The 22146-nt window shown below is 40.8% G+C and overlaps 1 protein-coding gene across 1 annotated transcript in view; it reads left to right on the plus strand.

Annotated features, from left to right (window-relative positions):
• Positions 1-22146, plus strand: part of ASPH (aspartate beta-hydroxylase) — a 124475-nt gene that overhangs the window by 91426 nt on the left and 10903 nt on the right. Inside the window, exons 21-24 of the mRNA XM_056854910.1 lie at positions 3953-4089; positions 7039-7137; positions 7995-8084; positions 14914-15051. Coding sequence (XP_056710888.1) covers positions 3953-4089; positions 7039-7137; positions 7995-8084; positions 14914-15051 — 464 coding nt within the window. The remainder of the gene's footprint in view (positions 1-3952; positions 4090-7038; positions 7138-7994; positions 8085-14913; positions 15052-22146) is intronic.

Raw genomic sequence — 22146 nt, forward strand, 5'->3', positions numbered from 1 at the left:
GGGAAAGCCGCAACATTCAGCCCATGAACCTTGATCATAAAGAGGAAAAGGCATGGGTGAGTCTGAAGGCACATGTAAAGGCACAAAACTCCAATTGAATGTTGGCTTGATAGTATGTGAATGTTAAGTTTAAACCTTTGCATTCAGTATGCAAGTGTGAATGTTGCTTCAAAATTTCTCACTGAAAAATGGTGCTTGGTGAAAACTGGAAAACTCAACATTAGTATTTGTGAATATTCATTTCAGATCTAGTATAGATACATTTCAGAACCCTCAAACCAGTGTCACATGTTATCACCTTTGTATCTGTCTAACTTGCAATCTGTATCCCATGAAAAAAGATCATTACATAAATAAGTACCCATCCAGACAGGAGGTTGCCCACTGCATCTTCTCTTGAGTTATTGTTCTGGCTTTACCTTCTTCAATTTAGCCTTAGCCTCTGATTGATAATTCTGTGTCCCATCTGATTAGACTTATCAGTCACTGCTGTTAAAGGGTGTCAACAGAATTATTGTATACAGAAGAGGCTGTGTATGCAGTCACTGAGGATTGGGCATGGCATAATCAGAAGGCATGCTAGGAATAACAGTACTGAAAGAAAAAACGTGAAGGGAGCCCCTATGTAGATTTGTGATTTTGGTTTATATACATGCTAATTTGAGTACCCACTCCTCCACATGCAGCCTGCTGGGTGACCCTGGGCCAGTCACAGTTCTCTCAGAACTCTCTTAGCCCCACCTGCCTCACAAGGTGTCTTGTGGAGAGGGAGAGGGAAGGTGATTGTAAGCCGCTTTGAGACTCCTTAAGGTAGAGAAAAGTGGGGTATAAAAACAAACTCTTCTTCTAAACCTTTTAGTGTATAGTAATAAAATGTGACTCCAATTTTAGTTTTAAAATTGTGTGCCTGAGCTCTCACAATATGTTGGAAATGCTTAACATGCACAATCCTTTTAAAACTGAGAATTCTTTGAACACCACAGTTAAGGAGTACAAGTGGGAACCTGCAATGTCTTGCACGGGGCATCTGATTTCGCCCTTCACCACTATTTCCTCCTCTCTTCTCTGGCAGCCCCCACAGCCTATCCTCTTTTCTTGCTTCCTTCTGTCCTTCCCACTAACAGCCAACCTACCTTTATCTGCCTCCCTGTCTTCAATTGCCCCCCGCTGCAGACTTTACCTAGGAAAACTGTGGTCCAATTGTGTGGTGCTGGCTGCTGGGCCAGGACCACTTGCATGGTAGGGAACCCTTAAGGACTTTTGGGGGGGACCCATCACTTTCCCCTGTATTCCCCTACATTATTCCCTTTTCCCCTCCTCCTGCCAATCTGTATTGTCTCCCCAGTCCATGCTCCATTGTCTCCTTCTCAGCCATTCACCAACCTACCTTTTATTTGCCTCCCATCTTCAGCTTTATTTTTATTTATTTTCTTCATTTATAGAAGAAAAATTTATAGAAGAAAAACCTTTCTCCTCTGTGGGCACCAGAGCGCCTTATATCATTCTCTTGTTCTTTTTATCCTCACAACAACCCTGTGAGGTAGGGTAGGCTGAAAGTATGTGACTAGCCCTACCTCACCTAGTGAGCTTCCATGGCAGACTGGTGATTTGAACCTGGGTCTCCCAGGCCCTATTCTGAAGTTCTAACCGCTATACCACGCTGGCTTTCATATGGTGGCTGCTGGTGAACAGTAGCAAACAGCCAGGCCTGGGTGAGTCATTCAAGTCAGGTAGCCTGGTGGTTGATGCCAGGCCTTGCTGAATGAGTCCTCCTTCAAGGGCCAAAACAGCCATAGAAAGGACCCTGCCCCCACCCCTTGCCTTTTATTGAGGAAAACCTAGCCTAGAATGCTGTGGTTGCCTACCAACAGCGACTGAGGGCTTCAGTTTTTTAAAGCTACAATGCTCCTTTAAGATTTTTGTGTTTTTTAAACCCCCATTGTATTTTTTTAGATTTTATTTTTTTCTGCAAACCTAGGGCATTTTTCAGGTTTGTAGAAAGACCTGTCTTCTCTGTTCATGATTCCAATTACCAGATTTAAGCATCCTCAGATTTGGCCAACTTGGCTATTAGACTACACAGATGGAAGATGCAATACTCACCGGGGGGGTGTCTCTAACTTTTCTAACCTTTATTCCTCCCCACCACCGCAGGACCCCCACCCAACGCCCTTATTGGAGGCCAAGAGCCCTGCAGCTCCTGACCTCCAAGGCTTATCCCCCACCGACACCAGCAGCCAAGAGCTGCATGACTCCCGACCTCGAAGCCCACCTCCCACTGACACTGGCATCAAGAGGCCAAGAGGTGCATGGCTTTTGACCTTCGAGGCTTCCCCTCCACACACACACTGGCATTGGAGGCTTTTCTCCCTCCACGGTCACTGATGATGCCAGTGAGCCCCGCGTGGCTCCTGTTTTCCACCATGGGGCCCACCAAAGCTTCCTCCCCCCCCCCCACAACAACCATGTTGGCTCGGCTTCTGTGACTCCTGGCACCACCCAGGCTTCTTCCCTCCCTGTTGTCGTTGTTACCATTGCTGTGGCTTGACAGAGGAGGAGGAGGCGAGTATGTGCAGACGCTCTTTTATTTTGGGGCGGAGATTTAACCTCCCTGTGTAATTTTTAAGTTTTCGGATTTTTCTGCAATCCTGGGGAGTCTCTTAAGTTTTTAGAAGTATCTGTTTTCTTTCTGGGTGGCCCCGATCTGCAGGTTTAGATAACTGTGTTGGGGGGGCCACACTTTGCTGTTAGATAAATAGATGATGTCAGTAGAAGCCTACCCAAAAAGTCAATGAATTGGATCCGAAGCTGAGCATCTCTTGACAGAAGAACCTTCTGTACGTGGAAGGAGTTTCCACTACTTAAAGGTCCAGCTGTGAATGGAAGACTCCTTCTGCGAAAAGTCCTCCATCAACTGAAGTATATACCTTGGCATCCAACAAACTGGGTGTACGCTGGTGATAGACAGTGAAAAGCATTACAGGAAATAAACTCCAACAAAGATCCTGTACTGTATGCTGAAATTTAGGGCATTTTATAAATTAAATTTATTTTATAGTATGTTACTCCAAACATCCTCAAAATGTGATTTACAGCTGCTGCTCAATACTTCATTTCAAATGATTGCATGTAGTAAGCACCAGGCCAGGTTTAAATTGACAAGTTGTAACTCTTCTTGCAGGAAAGTAGTAAGGTGCAGACTTGTCAGTTGCAAATTGATACCAATGAGATTGCTAATAGGCAGTCCCCACAGATCAAATTTGGTTAAGGATATTCTTGTGGGGGGGGGGGGAATAATGCAAAATGTAGTTGCCAGATACATTTCTACCTGCTGGTCTTTCCCCCCAAAGGCATTATGTTGCAGCTATAAATTGGAATGAATCCAACTAGATGAAATTATCAATCTTCCAGGTTCATGGGAAAATTAATTTGGTATTAATTCAAAGGCTTTGCAGCTTGATTCAGTAACATAGGAGACAGAATGCCACTTTAATATCAAGTGAGATAATGTCTTCCTCATAAGCCTAGTATGTTTGTAATTTTTCTACTTGAATTTAACTCTGTTTATGTCTTAATGCAATTGGAAAAACCAGCAACACACACTGTAAAGAACTGAGGATTACATGAAGATATACCAATTACTATAAACCCACATCACTGTCCTAATGAGCTGTGATGTGAACAATATTGTAATTGTCCACAAGAGGTCTCTAAAAGACTAGTTGATACATTACATCCCTTGTTTTGCTAAATAGTACCTTTTTCATATCAGTAGTAAAAATGATATACTTAATTCATGTGGCGGTATATCCCTTTTCATATCCTGTATTGTCACTGGTTAGTAACATAGGAAAATTATATTGTTACATGTTTTTGCTAATATATACTCGGTAAACATTCCATATTCTAACCACTGCCATTTGTAAACTAAATTGTCATCTGATCAAATTAGGTCGCATGAGAGGTTCACTGGTAACTCTACAAAAACTAGTCAGTCTATTTCCTAATGATACTTCATTCAAGAACAACCTTGGAGTGGGTTACCTTTTGATTGGAGACAACAGCAATGCCAAAAAAGTTTATGAGGAGGTGAGTTTAAATGCAATTACGTTTTCAGAGGAGGGAAACAGCTCTCTACTTTAGCAGTTTTAGATCATGAAAATGGTAGGGGGAGGCTTAATCCATCTCTTCCCTCATGCTGTAGTTAGGGTTGCCAACCTCCAGGTGGTGGCTGGAGATCCCCTGCTATTACAACTGATCTCCAAGTGACAGAGATTAGTTCCCCTGGAGAAAGTGGCCGCTTTGGCAATTAGACACTATGGCATCAAAGTCCCTCCCCTCTCCATACACCGGCCTCCTCAGGCTCCACCCCCAAAATCTCCAGGTATTTCCCAATCTGGAGCTGGCAACCCTAGCTGTGGTGCTGATCAAAATTGGTGGCCCACATGCTGGTAAATAGACTTGAAGAAAGTGCTGGGAATGCCTGGCAGAGAACTCCTGTCAGTATCATCTAAGTAGGCCCTGAACAGAACTGGGTGGAAGAGTGTAGCTCTTGGAAACAGAAGAACAGCTAAGAGGAGTGGCATGCACAAATCTCTAGTGTACTGTAATCCAGGTTTCAGTCTACATTCTGTCATTTCTGAGTCAAATGACATAAATGATCCATAGAGTGTTACTATGGCTTGGATCCTGTGGGAAAATTCTGCTAATAGAATGCATTTCCATTAGCAGAGCAGAATTTCCTCACTTTCCCTTTCTGCGCAGCCCAAAATGCTGCTCTTAGGGGACAGAACACCACCAAGAATGGCTCAAGATGGGAGATAGTCTGCAGCGGCTTTGGGCAATTACCAAACACCCTTCTGTTAAAATTTACCATAAGAACAAAGTCCATTATGTAAATAAAATAGGAATAAGCAGATTCCCCCAGTTCCTCTGATATTTTCCATGGTTCTGAAAAGTGGGGGCGGGTCCATTTTGGCCATTTTTCAACAACAAAGCAGAATTTTAGAATTTTAATAATGGATTTGGTGTGAGAAAAGAAAGGTTTTTATAAAGATAAAAATGAATTTTTTAACAAAAAATTATTTTAATTTTGTGACCTTTCTACAAAAATATTTGTAATACAGTAAAAAAAAAAAAAGTAAATAGGGAAACCCCTTCCATGAATGCAAAACACTGCTTTTGTGCCAAAAGCAATTTAATTTGTATTTAGTTATTGTTCGCTAATAGTTGTTTTCCTACAACAAAAAGGGTTTTAGAAGACACTTCCTAAATCCAGTGCAGTAACATTGGTTAATTGAATGTGCAAGGTTTAATTTAATTTTTTTAAGGCATGTCTAGGAAATATAGTCGATATGAGGGATTGTGTGCCACTGTAGTGTCTGAAGGCCCCTGAAGCACTTCCTGGTGCTGCTGGCCATTGAGGTACAGGGAATCCCTTCTCCCTCTCTTCCTCTCCTCTGGGCTCTTCGTTTAGGAGAAGTTCTGGATCAGCAGCCCAGATAACTTTTGAGAAAACACTCTCCACAGATGACCTAATTTTTTTTCATACCCTCTTCAACCGTTCAATCATGTTGTGAATGCTTTTTATATTTTTGCCCTCCTTCAGTGAGGAGCCTAAACATTGAACCTTAAATCAAAGAAGTATAATGTCTATAGCCAGAATTGAACCTGATGGGAAATGTGCCCTCTTTTGAGAACTATTTTATCAGCCCCTTCATTGCACCACAGCTTGAAGACAATGTCAAGAAGTGATAGTATTTCATTTTTTCCCATTAGGTGTTTTCCCTTTGAATCACATAGTCCAGAACAGAGATACAATACATTAAATGCGGTCTTTGTAAAAATCAAAGTGTCTTTTGTATTCAAAGAGCAATAGATCTTGGTTTTACTTCTTCAAGGGATTCCTCTATAGTGTGAGAAATCTGAAGGCAAATTTTCTACCTCTTCCACCTTAGTGCCATAGATAGTGTTCTGAATTAGTTTAAGGGTTAGTCTTGAACCCTAGATTAATTGCTGTTTAATTAGCTGAAGAAGACATGGTAGCATGGCAGCATTTTCCCCACCCTGTGTATTAGTTGGCGTTTTCATCAATGCCTTGTGCATATATAAAACCTAACATCTAGAATGCGGTTTTAAAACAAAAGTTGAGCAATGGATATTAGCACAACTAAGGATCTTTTTCACAGTGCAAGCTGCAACTGCATCATGTATGCTGTTGAAAGAAGCATCTCTTTGCAGGATTCACCTCATTTTCCTTGTAATATTTAGAACCACTGGCCAGATATTGAGATATGAATGGATCTAGAATTTTCCTGTCACCACCAGCTAAGACAGGGAACTGTACAACACACTGCAATGCAGGGTGAACTTTCCTAAGTGTTTTGGACAAGAGCAAGAGGAGTTGACAGGGGATGCCATTTTTGAAGGTGCGAGTCAGCCTGAAAGAGTTCCCTGAATTAGATGGTTTCTTGAATTTTTGGGGTGGCCAGTGTAGACCAATAAATGTGTACAAAAAAGAAGCCCTTAGCAATAGTGAGCCAATAAATGTCAAATAACATCATAAATAACTAGACATCCCTGAAAGCAGAGGCAAAATGAGGCCAGATGGAAATTTATTTCCTTACTTACTTCATGTATTCACCGCCTTTCTTTCAGGGACTCAGTGTCCTTCAGGCAAGTGGTAAGAAGTATATCCATGTTGAGCTTACATTCCTGGCAGCCCATTCTCAATAGATATGAGACTCAGAATGTGTGCAGGATAAAGGGATTTCATGTATTGGAGAAAACTGCTGCACTGTGCTGCAGAGCAGAGAGGAAGAGTTAAGGGTTGCTGTCCTCAGTGGCATTCATGCATTCCCGTGGCAACCAGCATATAGTTGTGCCCATGGGCAACTAATGGAGTAGTAGGTTTCTCTCAGCCACTGATCTGGTTGGCCCGTACATTGCTTAGGTCCATTCTGAATATTATAAATGAAGGGTCCAAATCCTTTCAGATGTTAAAGTTCTAATGATAATTTGTTTTGCTTTCCCATATAGGTTTTGAACCTTGCTCCAAATGATGGCTTTGCTAAGGTGCATTATGGCTTCATTCTGAAAGCAGAGAACAAGATTGCAGAAAGCATTCCTTATTTGAAAGTAAGATTTTTATTACTTCGATATTACATATAGAAGAAGAGTTGGTTTTTATATGCTAACTTTCTTAACCCTTTTAAGGAGAATCAAACTGGTTTACAATCTCCTTCCCTTCCTCTCCCCACAACAGACACCTTGTGAGGTAGGTAGGGCTGAGAGAGTTCAAAGAACTGTGACTAGCCCAAGGTCACCCAGCTGGCTCCGTGTGTAAGAGTGGGGAAACCAACCCGGTTCACTAGATTAGAGTCCACTGCTCATGTGGAGTGGGAAATCAAACTTGGTTCTCCAGAGTAGAGTCCACCACTCTCAGCCTCTATGCCACTATTGTGGGATATGAAGAAACCAACAAACAAGCACATATGTTACAGTATTTAATATTAAAGATCCCTAAAAATGAGCATAGATCCACATCCCATTCATAAACAGGCTACTGCCCTTTGTGTCTCCCCTTCCCCTCCCCCCTGCATAACACATGGCTTCTGGTTGGTTATTTACAATTGCATTTTACTTTCTGCATTTTCTGTTACTGAGGGCCTGTTCACACTTCTGAAACCAACTTTCCCAACCTGGTAAAGTTTCACGAAAGTTACCCTTTCACCATGTAAACATGGAGGGAGAAAAGCCTCTCAATGGTGATTTTTTTCCCAATTGAAATACTTGTGTGAGTTGAACCTCCGTAGCAAAGAAGGCAGAGCGCAGAGAACTGGTGACCCATAATGGACTAGAAGTCCTGTGTGAGAAAAGAAACACTTAGGATAAGAACTGTTTAAATACTGTAATTAATATAGTCTACACTCTTTGCTGGACTGAAACTTTTTCTTGATAAGACTACTGACACTACAATCTTTGACTTTCTCTAGGAAGGTCTGGAATCAGGAGATCCTGGCACAGATGATGGACGCTTTTACTTTCATCTAGGGGATGCCATGCAGCGTGTTGGAAACAAAGAGGTAGAGTTTGATCTGTTTGAGGTTTATCTGAAAAAGAAAATAGAGTCTGCAGAAAGGGACCTGGTGCAAATAGATAGAGGATTGGGGTGTGCATTCAGCTAAATCTGAACTTTTAAAAGCCCATGAAAAATACATTTTGGGTATTTGGGGGAATTTTTTAACCAGTAAAAAAATGGCAATTAAATGGCAGTTAAAAAATGGGATGTTCAGATGGCTGCCTGTCGCCACTAAAGTCCATGTGGACTTCCGAGGCAGCAGGTGGTGGCAATCTGAAAGCTAGGGTGTTCAAATCACCGTCAACCCTTCCTCATAGGACTTGGTCTCCAGACCCCTCACCATGTTTGTTGCCCTCCTCTGGACACGTTCCAGCTTGTCTACATCTTTCTTAAATTGTGGTGCCCAAAACTGAACACAATACTCTAGGTGAGGTTTAACTAGAGCAGAGTAAAGCGGCACCATCACTTTGGGTGATTGGGACACTATACTTCTGTTGATAGAACCCAAGATCCTATTTGCCTATTTAGCTCCCGCATCACACTGCTGACTCATGTTCAGTGTTTGGTCTACTAAGACCCCAAGGTCCTTTTCACACACACTACTGCTAGTCCCCCCCCCCATCCTATAATTAAGCATTTGATTTTTCCTACCTAAATGCAGAACTTTACATTTATCTCTGTTGAAATGCATTTTATTAGTTTTAGCCCAATTCTCCAGCCTGTCTAGATCATCTTGTATCCTGGCCCTGTCTTCTACCGTATTTGCTACCCCTCCCAATTTAGTATCATCTGCAAATTTAATAAGCATCCCATTCGCATCACCTACTACCTTATTTTTTTAACTGGAGTTGCCAGAGATTGAAGCTGGGACCTTGACATGCGAAGCAGATGCTCTACCATTGGGCCACAGCCCCTCTGCAGCAGAGGGCTGCTTCCTCAATTTACAAAGAGGAGTGCAAATAAATGAGGTAATGTAAGAACAATATGGGGAAAGTAAGAGAGGTTATTTGCAACAGCAACAACAGCTTTTCTTTGGAGTTGCCCTCCTCAACTCTGCTTGTAGGGAGATTGCAGAGAGCAGAGGGAACTGTGGATTTATTTCCTAAGAGAAATATGGTTTGGTACACTAGCTAACTTTCAGTGTGACCGAATATGTCTATGAAGTTGATGCGCTATAGTTTGTGTGGACAAAAAAGTGGGGTTCATGAAAAATGAACTTCTTGGGGCAAAACATAGTGTTAAATTTGTCACTCTCTTTTTAAATTAAAAAAATGTTGCTGGATCTGCTGAAATTCAAAATTTAATCAAGGAAGGAAATCAATACATAAGCATTTGTAATCAGTCACTGACAGTGAGCATTCATCACTAGAGGCTACATTGAGAACTGAGAACTCAGCTTGTGAACGTTTTAAGGAGGGTGCAGCTTCAGAAAGAATACCTTCATGCAGCCAACTTGCTTGTAGAATACAGTGTACTGAACTGGTAATCTTTAAAAATGCTGTGACCTGAAGTGTTTTGAATTGGTGACATCAGGATGCTAATTTGGTGAGTCAAACCCAAGGCTACGCACTTTGCTGGTTATATACCGAATAAAGGTTGTCTATCTGTTTATGCATCAGCTTCCCAAACTCAGTAGGCTGCAGTGGAAGGGTGGAGCTAGGAAAGTTCTGTTAAAGGGCTGGAAAATTTAGTCTAGATCTAACCCAGAATCTGGAAAACGACCCTTTTCCCAGTAGCTGCAATGACTTTCCCATTAGTTTCCTAATAATAATAGAAGAATTTGGAACAAAATATTTTAATAAGGACTTACAAAAGGATGCAGTTAAGGAGGCAACATCACACAAATGGCTATTTTAATAGTTGCCTGGCAGGAAGAAATTAAATGGGTGTATATTCTCACATAGCACATTACCGGGAGAAGCCATGTTCCGAAAAATTTCTTTGCAATACACAGAAACAATCAAGAAGTTGTAATCTAGGCCCCCTTTCAGATTACTGTTCTAAACTGGATGTTATCCATTGTTGGCCCAATTCCAAGTAAAGCGATACAGGGATGGGTGTTTCAATACATCTATGAGCTTCTTTAAAGTGCTCTGAAGTGCTCTGGCCATTTTAAACAGCTCTGTGCTTTCCTCCTGTCCTTTTTTTCGCAGTGCATTCTTTTTCGGATTTTTAAAAACATTCTAAGATTAGTGCTATAGCACCATAGCGCTAGACCATCATATCAATTCATAGCACAATTCAGTGCATGAATTGCTATGATGTCTAGCGCTATGGTGCTATATCACCAGCATTCAGATGCATTGGATTGCTATGGTGGTCTGGCACTACGGTGTTATAGCACTAATCTTAGAACATTCAAAAGAAAAAGCTGAAAAAGAATGCGAAGTAGAAAAAGGCGGCGGGGGGGGGGGTAAGCTTGGTCCTTTTGGAAGCGTCCAGACATTTTAAACAGCGCACTGCAGCGATTCAAAAACTCAAGGAAGAAAGAAAAATGGGAAAAAGCAGTTTTCGTAAAAAAATAAAAAATAATAATGGCTGAGCCCCAGGATGCCAATGAGACAAAACCGGCTAAAGGTTAAAAAAAATCCATTAGTAGCCAGGAGCCAAAACAGTTGTGTCTGAAAATATATAAAAAATATGTTAGCAAGAGGCTGCTCAAAAGGATTATAAGGGCAGTTTGAAAGGGGCCTAGATCTCAATAGTCCTTGATTCCACTACCATTAATTTACTTTTCCACATATACTAGTCCAAGTGATCCCTAATGTGCTGCCTGCAGGCTCAAGAAAATTGGGGGGTCTTGTACTAGTCAAACAAGCTATAATGTTTCTTTTCTTCTTTAAGCAGCTAGGGCCCATCACTAATTTTTACTTTATTTTAGACTTATGCCCTGCCCCTGGGTCACAGGGCTTGGGGCAGCTTCCCTGGGCAGCTCCCCTGGGTCACAGGGCTTAGGGTGGCTCAGAACCTTCTGGTACAACATCAAAAGCTTCTGTAAAGTTAGGCTTCTGGTTCAAAGGCTAGTGATACACTGTAAATTGCAGAAGGTAACTTATGTTATAACACCCCAACACTGAAGGACACAATTTAGGACCATCTCCTCTGAGAAGCTTGAGCTTGTTTATAGCGATCATAAAGAAGAGCTCAAAGAACCTGCCCACTGTCACTACAAACACCATTTCTCAGAGTTTCAGATGTTTACAGAGTTCCAAAGCATTTCTTTCCTTTCATAGATCATTAAGAGTTATACAAGCTGGACTAAAACAACATATTACAAGCATGAAGAGAATGGGAACATAAACCTCTCTGCATCTAATTATTTCGAGCTTTGCAATATGGTATTCAGGCTATTTTTACATGTGTACTTCGGAGCTGCTGGAGAAAATGAACTTGAAGGCGACTTGTGGCACGTAGCTCCTGGAGAAAAATAGAAACTGGTCATTAATGTGATGCTTGAGACTACTTGGGATTTTGTTTGTGTGGGGAGATCCACCTTTATCCATAACAAAGAACTAGCTGTCTGGCAGCAAAGTGCTTTCCAGTTGCTGGTGTTCAAATAGGATCTCCCTACCCCCTTGTTTTCTGTAAGGAAAGGAATATGTGGAAATGGATGCTGGGTGTGTACATTTAATTGCTTCTCTATTTCCTTCTAAGAGCTTGGCTACAAAGACAAATAAGACAGATTCCCCTGTAACTCAATATCTTTAGAAGCTTGTGTGCTGAGCCATTTTTTTGTGATATTGGTGTGATGTTTAGTCAGTAACACTTGCTTCTGTATGCAGTCATGGATTTATTGCAGCAGAGAGAAATCGGTAGAAAACTTATTTAATCATTGATTTATGCATTTATATCCCACCTTTCTGTTCAAAAAGAACATGCAAGGCATGTTAACGGATATAAAACATCTTAATATAATACAAACATCAAATAATTAAGTATTAATTAACAAAATAGTACCAGGTTTCAAGTTCTTGCATTATTCTATTTTTACTAACTATATATTGTGTTATATTGCAGTTTTATGTAATACACCTCATTATATACTATATACACTATGATGTATATTATAATCTTGCTGGTACTTTCTACCAAATATGAGGATGGCTGGTGTGGAATTGCTGAAGAGGGGTGGGAAATCATTTTTATTTATTTATTTAAAACATTAGTATACACCTTTCCAATTTAGGGTCCCTAATTCATATATCATCCTGTACAAATATATAACACCCTGTTCAGATTAATGTTTATCTTACAGATGACATTTTAAAAATATTTTTGATAATCAATTGGGAAAGACTATGACCCAGAAGCACTGATACTTGGGCGACATTTATTGGGGGATTAAATAACAGTAGTGTACACATTTACATTTTCCCTAAGTGGCTTTGTTTTTAATAGTCCTCATTCAAAACACAAAACATTACTTTAGTTTAAAGCAACTGAAGAAAGGATAAACTTTGCAATTTTGTAGTGCAGTCCTATGTGGAGTTACCCCCTTCTAAGTCCACCATAGTCAATGGGTTTAGATAGAAGTAACTGCTTAGTGCTGCATTACTGGTGAGCATGAAAGGACCTGGAACTGGGTCTCCCTTTCAGAACCAATTTTTACCCAAATGGACTTGTCCATTTATGGTGGAGAAGATAGCGTAATGTAAACAAGCATCAAGCGTCTTCTCTTTTCACTCTCCAGCTGTATTTTCCTTTATTGCTGATTGTTCAAAGAACAGACATAAATGTTAGAGGGAAGGAAGCTCATAAAGAATCAGTGGCAGGGCTAAGACTATGTCCTGTTGGGACCTTTTCAGACTGATCTGGCATATCCAGTGGGAAGGCACCAAAGGAAGAAGGGTTCACAGGGGCTGCCATGATGGGGCGGGGGAAGGGATGGACACAGCCCACGCAGGGCAATGAAGTGCTAAACCCATGCAAGTGCTAAACCCCTTTTTATTTCTGCAACTGCTTTCTGCACTTCTGGTTGTTCCCACACACCTTCAATGAAGACTCCAGAAAATAATATGGGTTGGGCTAAGATTTATTAAGTTATAAACAGCTGAACTACAGCTAATTTCAAGTTCCTTTTGTGTTATTGTGGGTTCACAACATTTGGGCAGAACCACCAGGGCTCAAAGTTTGGAGAATAACAGCACTTTTTTGGGGTCTGCACTCCAAAATGTGTTGAAAGATGCTATTCATCAACACTATTCCCCTACACTGGTCAGCATGTCAGTTCAGATGATGATATTCAACACTGAAAGATTTTCCTCACCAGGTCCTTGGGCCAGTCAGCCCACAATATCTGGTTGGACTAGCTCCCCTCATTCACAGATGCCTCAGGGTGTTTACCTATCTAATTAAGTTGAAGCACCAAAGCTGCACTAATTGTTCCTGTCCTTCAGCTAGGACCTACCCAATCTCAATGAGACCAGACCTAGTTATCCTAACCAACCCCTTTGCACAAGCAATCAGAAGCAGATGAGTAAAAGAACTTCTGTCAGCCAATCTGAGAAGAACCCACAAAATTCCTGCTAAGCCCTGAAGCAATCAGCTAATCTCATAGTGATTATTGATCTGTATATGATTAAATGGTTCCTTCAGACCTAAGCAGGAATCTATTAGACAGTGGGTCAGTTTTAGCCAGCAGACAGCTGGCTCAAATACACAGGAAGGCTATATATATTCAAGTGTCTTTTGGTTGGGCTTCAGTAGCCCAGCAATGAGACCAGTTCCTGGTGTTCCCATCTGTAAATTGTTGTGACACAGGGTTGCCAACCACCAGGTACTAGCTGGAGATCTCCTGCTATTACAACTGATCTCCAGCTAATAGAGATCAGTTCACCTGGAAAAAATGGCCGCTTTGGCAGTTGGACTCTATGGCATTGAAGTTCCTCCCCTCCTCAAACCCCACCCCCCTCAGGCTCCGCCTCAAAAACCTCCCGCCAGTGGCAAAGAGGGACCTGGCAACCCTATTGTGACAGCAACCCATGGTCCCTTCTGGGATTCAGACACTTTCTTTATGTACTAAAAAGGCCAGGCCAAGAGTATAGGAAGCTTTTGAGAAGTTGTGCCTCAGAGAGGGTTTTCCACAAAAGAAAAGTACTGGTTATGTGTGGATGGGATGAAATGGTGTATCAGCAACCTAGTAAGAGTTTCTAAAGATATATCTGTAATATACAAATAATGTGAATATTGCTTGTATGCTTCTGAGCTCTTTGGTGGTCTAATTTTCCACATGCTAAATTATACATTATTTAAATTCACTTCAGTTTTCTTTGGAACAAAACCCTGGCATTGCATTCATTTTTTTTAATTTGCATTATGTATAGTTTGCCTTTCTCACTGAGACTCAAGACAGATTTCACAGTGTAGGTCAAAACAATCCACAGGATGGGGCATCCAGTAAACAGAGCAATAGGATTTGCATTGCAGAAATCTGAAGCAGGGCTGAAACAAAGCAAAAGCATTAGCATGACATATTAAACGATGCAGAAATTACATAGTACAATGATACTTACAGCAACAGACGTGGTATGTACTGTACACAGTAGTATAGTCCACAATCCCTATCCTTTTATGAAAGCATCTTTCTCAACCATTTTGTTACAGTATAGCCTAATTACCTGTGTAAAAATATCCTTCCTGAGTGATTCAGTTTTATTCAGCTTTAATTGGTTATTTATGATTGTGCTGAGTTATAGGAAACTAGTCATTAAATGTGGAGGGAGTATCGTTAGGATGCACAGAAGAATTGCCTAAATATTGTATTTGTTATTGATTTGTCCTTTGCTGCTGAACTGTAACTAATGTAAATGAGTTAACAAATTCCAATCTTCTAGGCATACAAATGGTATGAACTCGGCCACCAACGGGGTCACTTTGCTTCCGTCTGGCAGCGTTCTCTATACAATGTCAAGGGCATAAAAGCTCAGCCATGGTGGGCAGCAAAAGAAACAGGTTACACAGAATTGGTCAAGGTGAGTCATATTGTCTTCTTTACTATGTATCTTTATTCTAAGGAGATGCTAAGGATGTGATCCTGTGAATGCTTATCTGGAAGAAAGCTCCCATGAATCACTGTGGGACTTCTGAATAAATGTGCACAAGATAGGATTACACTATAAGTCTTTTCATTCCTTACGGCTTGTACCTGGAATTCATTATGCAAAATTCCCCTAATTCATTCTGGAAGTCACCGCTACAAGTTAAACTGATGATTGTTCAGCCCTTGTTCATATTGTTTTACAACTATATATCGGAAGGCATGGATTGCAGAGTAGGGAACAGAAAAAATTACATGCTAGCCCACTTGAGATCATCAGATGAAGATGACCGTAGTGACTCAGTAATTCACACTAATTACTGGGAGGCGAGCCTTAAATTGCTGGATGTTGTAATTAGTAGAAACAGGCTGATCCATTTTCCCTTGTGCTCCTAATTCTCAGAGGCTTCGGTGGGAGGTTTCATTGTGTAAGGTAGGCAGCATCAGGCCAGCTGAATAAATACAAAAATCAAACTACAGCTGAAGTAACTCCTCAGTGTTTCTATAGCACTTGAGACGGACAAGTAAATTATTCATAATTACTACTCTTATGATGTTATTAAGGAACAATGTTGTGAAGCATTAACTGCGGAATCTGTTATTAATTCTTGCATTTGAAGCAAATGCAAAGCTGCTTATCAGAATGTGGATTGGTGGGATTTCAAGAATCATGATATTTACCAAGGTCCTTTGGAATCTGTTTTCTATTTTTATTTTTGTTAGCATACATTCAGGTATGCCAATACGAAAGTTTTGTTCAAGCTTTAAAAACAAACATTATAAAATTTCTGAGTAAAATATATTTAAACATTAATGCAGTTACTATTGCCATGTCAGAAATCTTGGTGGAAAGGTTGTTTTGGTGGCAGATGTCAACACTCTATCTTGGAAGAAAGCTCTTAAATAAAATTAGACAGGGTGAGAGTACCTTTTAAAAGACGTATTTCCCGTGTGGTAGAGTTCTTCCTGAATCCTGACTCAGTTTGCTTTGGTTCGTTGGAGAAGATGGAATTCATACATAGTTGCTGTCCTCCCATATTTGCTTGGCTGTATTTTAAAAAAAGGTTCATTCTTTTCCACAAAGATTGCCAACCTCAAGGTGAGTCCTGGAGATCTCCCGCTATTACAACTGATCTCCAGACAATAGAGGTCAATTCGCCTAGAGAAAATGGCTGCTTTGGAGGGTGAACTCTATGGCATTGTACCCTGCTAAGATTCTTCCTCTCCCTAAATGCTGCCTTCCCCAGGCTCCACCCCCAGAATTTCCAGGTATTTCCTAACTCAGAGTTGGCAACCCAACTCAACACAACTGGGATGACATGTGCCAGTTTTCCATAAATAATGGCAGAAAGAGTGCAGACTTATGGGGACTAAATAGGAGGCTCTGTCTTCCAAGATTACTAATGCTTGTGCTCTGTCACTTGCTCTTGTGCTGTAATATTCAAGAAAGAGCAACAGATACTCCATGTTCCCATGCAGAAATAATGTAATAACAGTTTTCTTTCTCCCGTGTACATGTAACCAGCTATTAATGATAGAAGGTAAGATAGAAATGCTGAAAGAAATAACATACTTCACCTTTTTTTTTGCCATCAAGTCACAGCTGACTTACAGCGACCCCATGGGGTTTTCAAGGCAAGAGACATTCAGAGGTGGTTTGCCATTGCCCTCCTCTGCGTAGTGACTCTGGTGTTCCTGAGTGGTCTCCCATCCAAATACTTACCAGGGCCAACTCTGCTTAGATTCTGAGATCTGATGAGATCAAGCTAGGGCTACTTAATCATACATATTCCATAGCACATATACCCCTTTTCTACTTTCAAGTAAATGGACATGAATTAGCTCAGTGCCTGGATGGGAGACCTTGTGTTCATGGAAGAAAGACTGGATATAAATGTAATGACTATAAACACAGCCCTGACCTGATGGCCCAGGGTAGCTTTATCTCATCAGATCTCAGAAGCTAAGCAGCGTTGACCCTGGTGGGAGGCCACCAAGGAATTCCAGGGTTGCTATGCAGAGGAAAGCAATGGCAAACCACTGATTTTATTATCTTGCCTTGAAAACCCTATGGGGTCACCATAAATCAGCTGTGACTTGACAGCGCTTTACACACATACACATGCATATGAAAACATGAAACTGCCTTATACTGAGCTAGACCGTTGTCTATTGGTCGTTTATACATGGGAGTTTTACCTGAGGTTCATTGCTCGCTGGACCCATACTTTCCTGTTGGGAATCTATGCACCAGTAGTCTCCAAGCTCAAATCAAGTCCCCGCCACTTTAAATGTTGCTTTGTAATTGGCTTACTTGTACTGCTTACGCAGCTTACTCTGAGATAAAATCCCCCCAAACCCAATTGCCACATAAAAAAGCAATTTAAGAACAAAAATGGAGCAATTTGAAAGGAAAGGGGGGGGATTCAACCCTCAGTTTTAAAAAGCTTTTATTTTGCTCAGAAAGAGCTCCCAGGAAGCAGGAAATATTTTAATCCCCACCTCTGTCCATGCTGCTTTGTAATTGGCTGTGAGCAAAACTAAGCTTGTGTGTCCTGCACTTTGCCTTATGTATAAGGATTTCACCCAAGCTTTGCTCAGGGAAGATGGAAGAGTCGGGTTAACAGAGGAATGGGAAGACCCAGACATTGCAAGGGCTGGGCCCAAGGTAATCTCTAATGGATGGAAAACTCATGCATAACTCCAAGGAACAACCAATTCAGACTGGGGGTGAACATGAGTGAAAGTACCCATGCATAAAGGGCCTTAGTCTTCTTTGACTGGCAGCAGTTCTCCAGAGTCTTAAGTAGAGGTCTTTTGCATCACCTATTACATATTACTTTAACTGGAGATGCCAGGGACTGAACCTTCTGCATGTAAAGCAAGTACTCTACTACTGATCCATGGCCCTTTCCTATTTTTTTAGCATCAATCTTTAAGGTATTCTGTTTTTCCTAATGGTTAAATATTACAATAAATCAGATTTTTAAAAGTCAAATATTTCATGCAAGTTCTCTATTTAATGATAAAACATGAAAGATCATAAAACCAAATGTGCCTTTCTGTATGCAGTAGTAGCCTCATAATTAGCCTGGTAATATTTGCTAACTACAAAAGAGAAGCTTAAGTGAGATTCATGGAACAGCACGATGAAACAATACAGTGATAAAGTACTAGAGGGGGCAGAAGAATGTGTTCCTTGAGCAATACTGGCAACTGATTCTATCCATGCTGGTTTGTATTCATAACAGCATATGCTGCTGCTGATGCACATATATATTTTGTTTTAATTGGTGCAATGTTTTGGATCTCAAAGTAACTAACTCAGTTGGAAGGTTGCCTAAAGAATTGGAATTCTAACTTGATAAAACGTTTCAGGAAAAATTGTTTGCAGTTTGTGTATTTTTTATGTTAATGTTGTGTAAAATTATTTCAATATTTGAAAGTGATTCCAATAATGAACTCTGTTTTGTTGCTAGCAGAATGTGCCATAACATTCTCATGAGAGTGGTAACAAGCTTAATAAGGACTGCTGTTTCATTAATTTCGGAGACATTTGTGCTTCTACTCATATTGTTTATTAAAACTGAGAGATTTGGGCAAGTTCTTTTTTTCACACAGTTCAAGTTGTGACTGGTTCACTTCACAGTTTGCTTAAAAGGAACAGCAACCAATCCAATTTGGCAGCATTTAACTTTAGTTTGTAACTGGAACTGCACGTGATGTATTCTTACTCTTACTGGCTTCTCTCCATTCATTGTTGAATCCAGCTTAGACATTAGTGTCGACCAAAATCACCCATGATCAGGCCAAAGCTGACCCTGTGGGTATACCCCATTCAAGTGTAAAGCAGAGCACAGGGCAAGCTTTAATGTAAGCGGACAAAAAGCTACACAAGTCAAGGTGCTATTTGTATATCAGGTAGAGTCGCTTACCTCCAGGTGGGGTCTGGAGTTCTGCTGTTATTACAACTGATCTCCAGACTACAGACATCAGCTACCCTGGAGGAAATGGCAGCTTTGGTGGGTGGGCTGTATGGCATCATATCCCTGTTATGCTCCCTTTCCTCAACAAGCTCCATCCTTCCCAAGGACCTCTTCCAAATCTCCAGGAGTTTCCCAAGCTGGAACTGGCAACCCTAACTGTAAGGGGAAAGATTCAGAATGGCGATCTTCACACACTTCAATAAATGGATGTAGATGGGCAGCTTGTTTGCTGTGTTCTTACAAGCTTTGGTTGTGCTCAGGTAGACTGGATAACCTAACCGAGATTTTATTATTTACAAGAGTAACCAGGTAGATAGCTTTTTTTTAGTCCTAGTTACTAAAGGCCTCTTATTTTTAGAGACTGATAAAAATGAAGGTGCATTTAAAGTGTGCACGTGGGAGTTGCAAACACCTTTATCAAACTACTCTGTACCAATAGTGGTTCCTGCCCTGATCTTCACTAATCCAGTCCGCATTGCAGGTGACACAGTCCACTCCGAATGAAATTTCACAAATCCACATGCAACATAGTGTCTCATTTTTGTGAGTGTTGTTTCCTACATTAGTGCTTTACTGATTTAGATTTATAGCTGACCATTCCCAAAGGCACTTAAACACTTAGATAGCATTGTGGTAAGCTTCCATGTGAACTTTCCTGTACATAACAGCTAGCATTGTAGTATGGTGGTTTTCTGAGTACGGCGGTTGCCTGTATGGTTCATAAGGCCATGGAACCTTCTTGAACAAGATAGTGTAAAGCAAGAACTTGGGAGGTATTCCCAGCATATTGACAGGAGGCATGGTATGGTTAAGTCCAAGATGGAATCTGTATTAATCTATGGTTCAGAAGCAAGTCACAATGGGGTACAGAAACACTAGGACTGGCAAGTAAACTGACCAGACAAAAATAATGTAAGATAAGCAGAAGGGGAAGATGCTGGCAGCCAAGTTAGAAGGGGACAATTCTGGTATGTAATGGCTGATTGACCTGCTGACAGCCTTTTCCTGCTTCTTTGTCCAGGAAAAAGTAGTCCCAGTTGTGCTTCATTCTCGGTGCGTCTGATAGTATTGGGGATGAGTCTGGATAATAGGAACAAGTGACCCTGCTTCCACTTTGTCCTTCTCTATTGCCAGTGGTATTGTATGGCTATGGTCTAATTGAATTACATTGCATCAGAGTTTTTAAGAAAGCTGCCATTTCTTTGTGACATTTCAGGGAAGGCACTACTTTTCTCTAAGCAAAACTGTTCCCTAAAAAGATGAATTGACATTCCCTTGCTTGGTTCCACCAGCCTATGATAGATGATTATCGATGCAAGTAGATAATTGGCATTCTTCAAATGTCTCAGTAGAGATTTAGGGATCAAAAGATATCTTTTAAAATTGTATTCTAATTACATTGAAAATGCTGTCCCTAGGGAAAAGAAATAGAAACGCCGGTAACTACATATTTCATTTCCTAACAATGTTGGTTTGATATTTAGAAAGGATCCCAGTAGTATCATGCTAATATGGTAACAAAGTCACTGGAGGTGATTGATTAAGCTATATCCTCTATTTTCAGTTCTCAGTGACAGTCTAGAGTTTATTTAGATAGTGCTTCAACTTATTAGCATGGAACAGATATCTTTGTACACTTCTAGTGGGGCTATAGGCTCAATTACAAAGCACATAATTCAAGGAAAGGAGGCTACCTGGGATTTTCAGTGAAGGGCAGGAATTGTAAAAGCCTATGTCTAAGTTTTAAAAGAAATGATACTCTGATATATTGCCCATTAGGGTTGAGCACAGAGAAGATAATAGTTGAATAGTAGTTAGGATAGAGGTTAGACTAGGATCTCAGAGACCTGGGTTCAGATTCCCACACTGCCACGAAGCTTGCAAGGTGAACTTGGTTCAATCACACTTCCTCAGCTTATCCTATCTCACTGAGTTGTTGTGGGGATAAAATGGGGAAAGGAGAAGCATATACCCTACACTGAACTCCTTGGAGGAAGGATTGGACTAAAATGTACCAGACTAAAATGTACCAGCCATCTCTTCCTTTGGATACTGTCAGATGTTGGATTACTAGTAATGCTAGGTCTTTATCCAAGTCATACATCTGTAATGCAATGCATTGCCCTTGTGAAATGAAAGAAGTTCCAAATTAATTGCATGACTGTAGCTGAAAAATGTAGACGTTGCACAAAATGCCTGTTTAGTTAAATAGCAAAAATTTGCTTGGTACATAACTTTAAACCATTTAAGAAACAAATTATAAAGGTGCTGATAGAATTAAATTGTAAAATTAAGAGGATTAAATCTGTTTAGCAGAAGTAATTGGATGGCGACACTCCATATTAAGCTATGACTAATAAACATGGAGATAGCAAGTGCTATCTTGTTCTCGTTGCATTAGTTGTGGCTGTGGGGAAAATCATTGTTGTTTCTTTAAGGAAATCCTATAATTCCAGTATAGGCTATTGAACATTGCAACAGCAGGAAACAGATTTTGCAGAAGTTTCTTCCAGTTTCAGTCTGGTGCTTTAGCGCCAAACGGATGTGTGGGGCAAATGTCCTGACCTAGAACAAGAGGTATATGGAACATCCCTGGACTGTGAGAACAGTGCAGTTTGCACTGGTTGGTTCCACTAGTGTCCTTAACTGCTGGGCAGAAACATGGGAAGCCAACATGGGACAAAGACCTAAGACCTGTGGGGATCTGATGAGCACATCTATAAAACTCCAACCCCACCAGTGAAACTCTGCTTCCAATTTGACCTCACAGGACTGTTCAATTCCATGACTTTTGAAGTCATGCCAGCTTGGACTTTTATAGCCTAAATAACCTCAGCAGGTTATGGCTTATTTCTTGCTTTATGACCCATCACTTCTAAACTATTTCTGGCCAATGCAAGTATTGGCATTTGAAAGAGCTTGGGTGACAGTCCTCACCAGCACTGTGCTTCAGTGGATGCACAGATACTACATAGCTGCTAATACTGAGCTGGGAAAAGGTGATTTGTATTTGGACTTCTCTAGGTAGCAACTGAGCACCTTCC

The sequence above is a fragment of the Euleptes europaea genome, chromosome 8, assembly GCF_029931775.1.
Source record: "Euleptes europaea isolate rEulEur1 chromosome 8, rEulEur1.hap1, whole genome shotgun sequence".
Taxonomy (NCBI): domain Eukaryota; kingdom Metazoa; phylum Chordata; class Lepidosauria; order Squamata; family Sphaerodactylidae; genus Euleptes; species Euleptes europaea.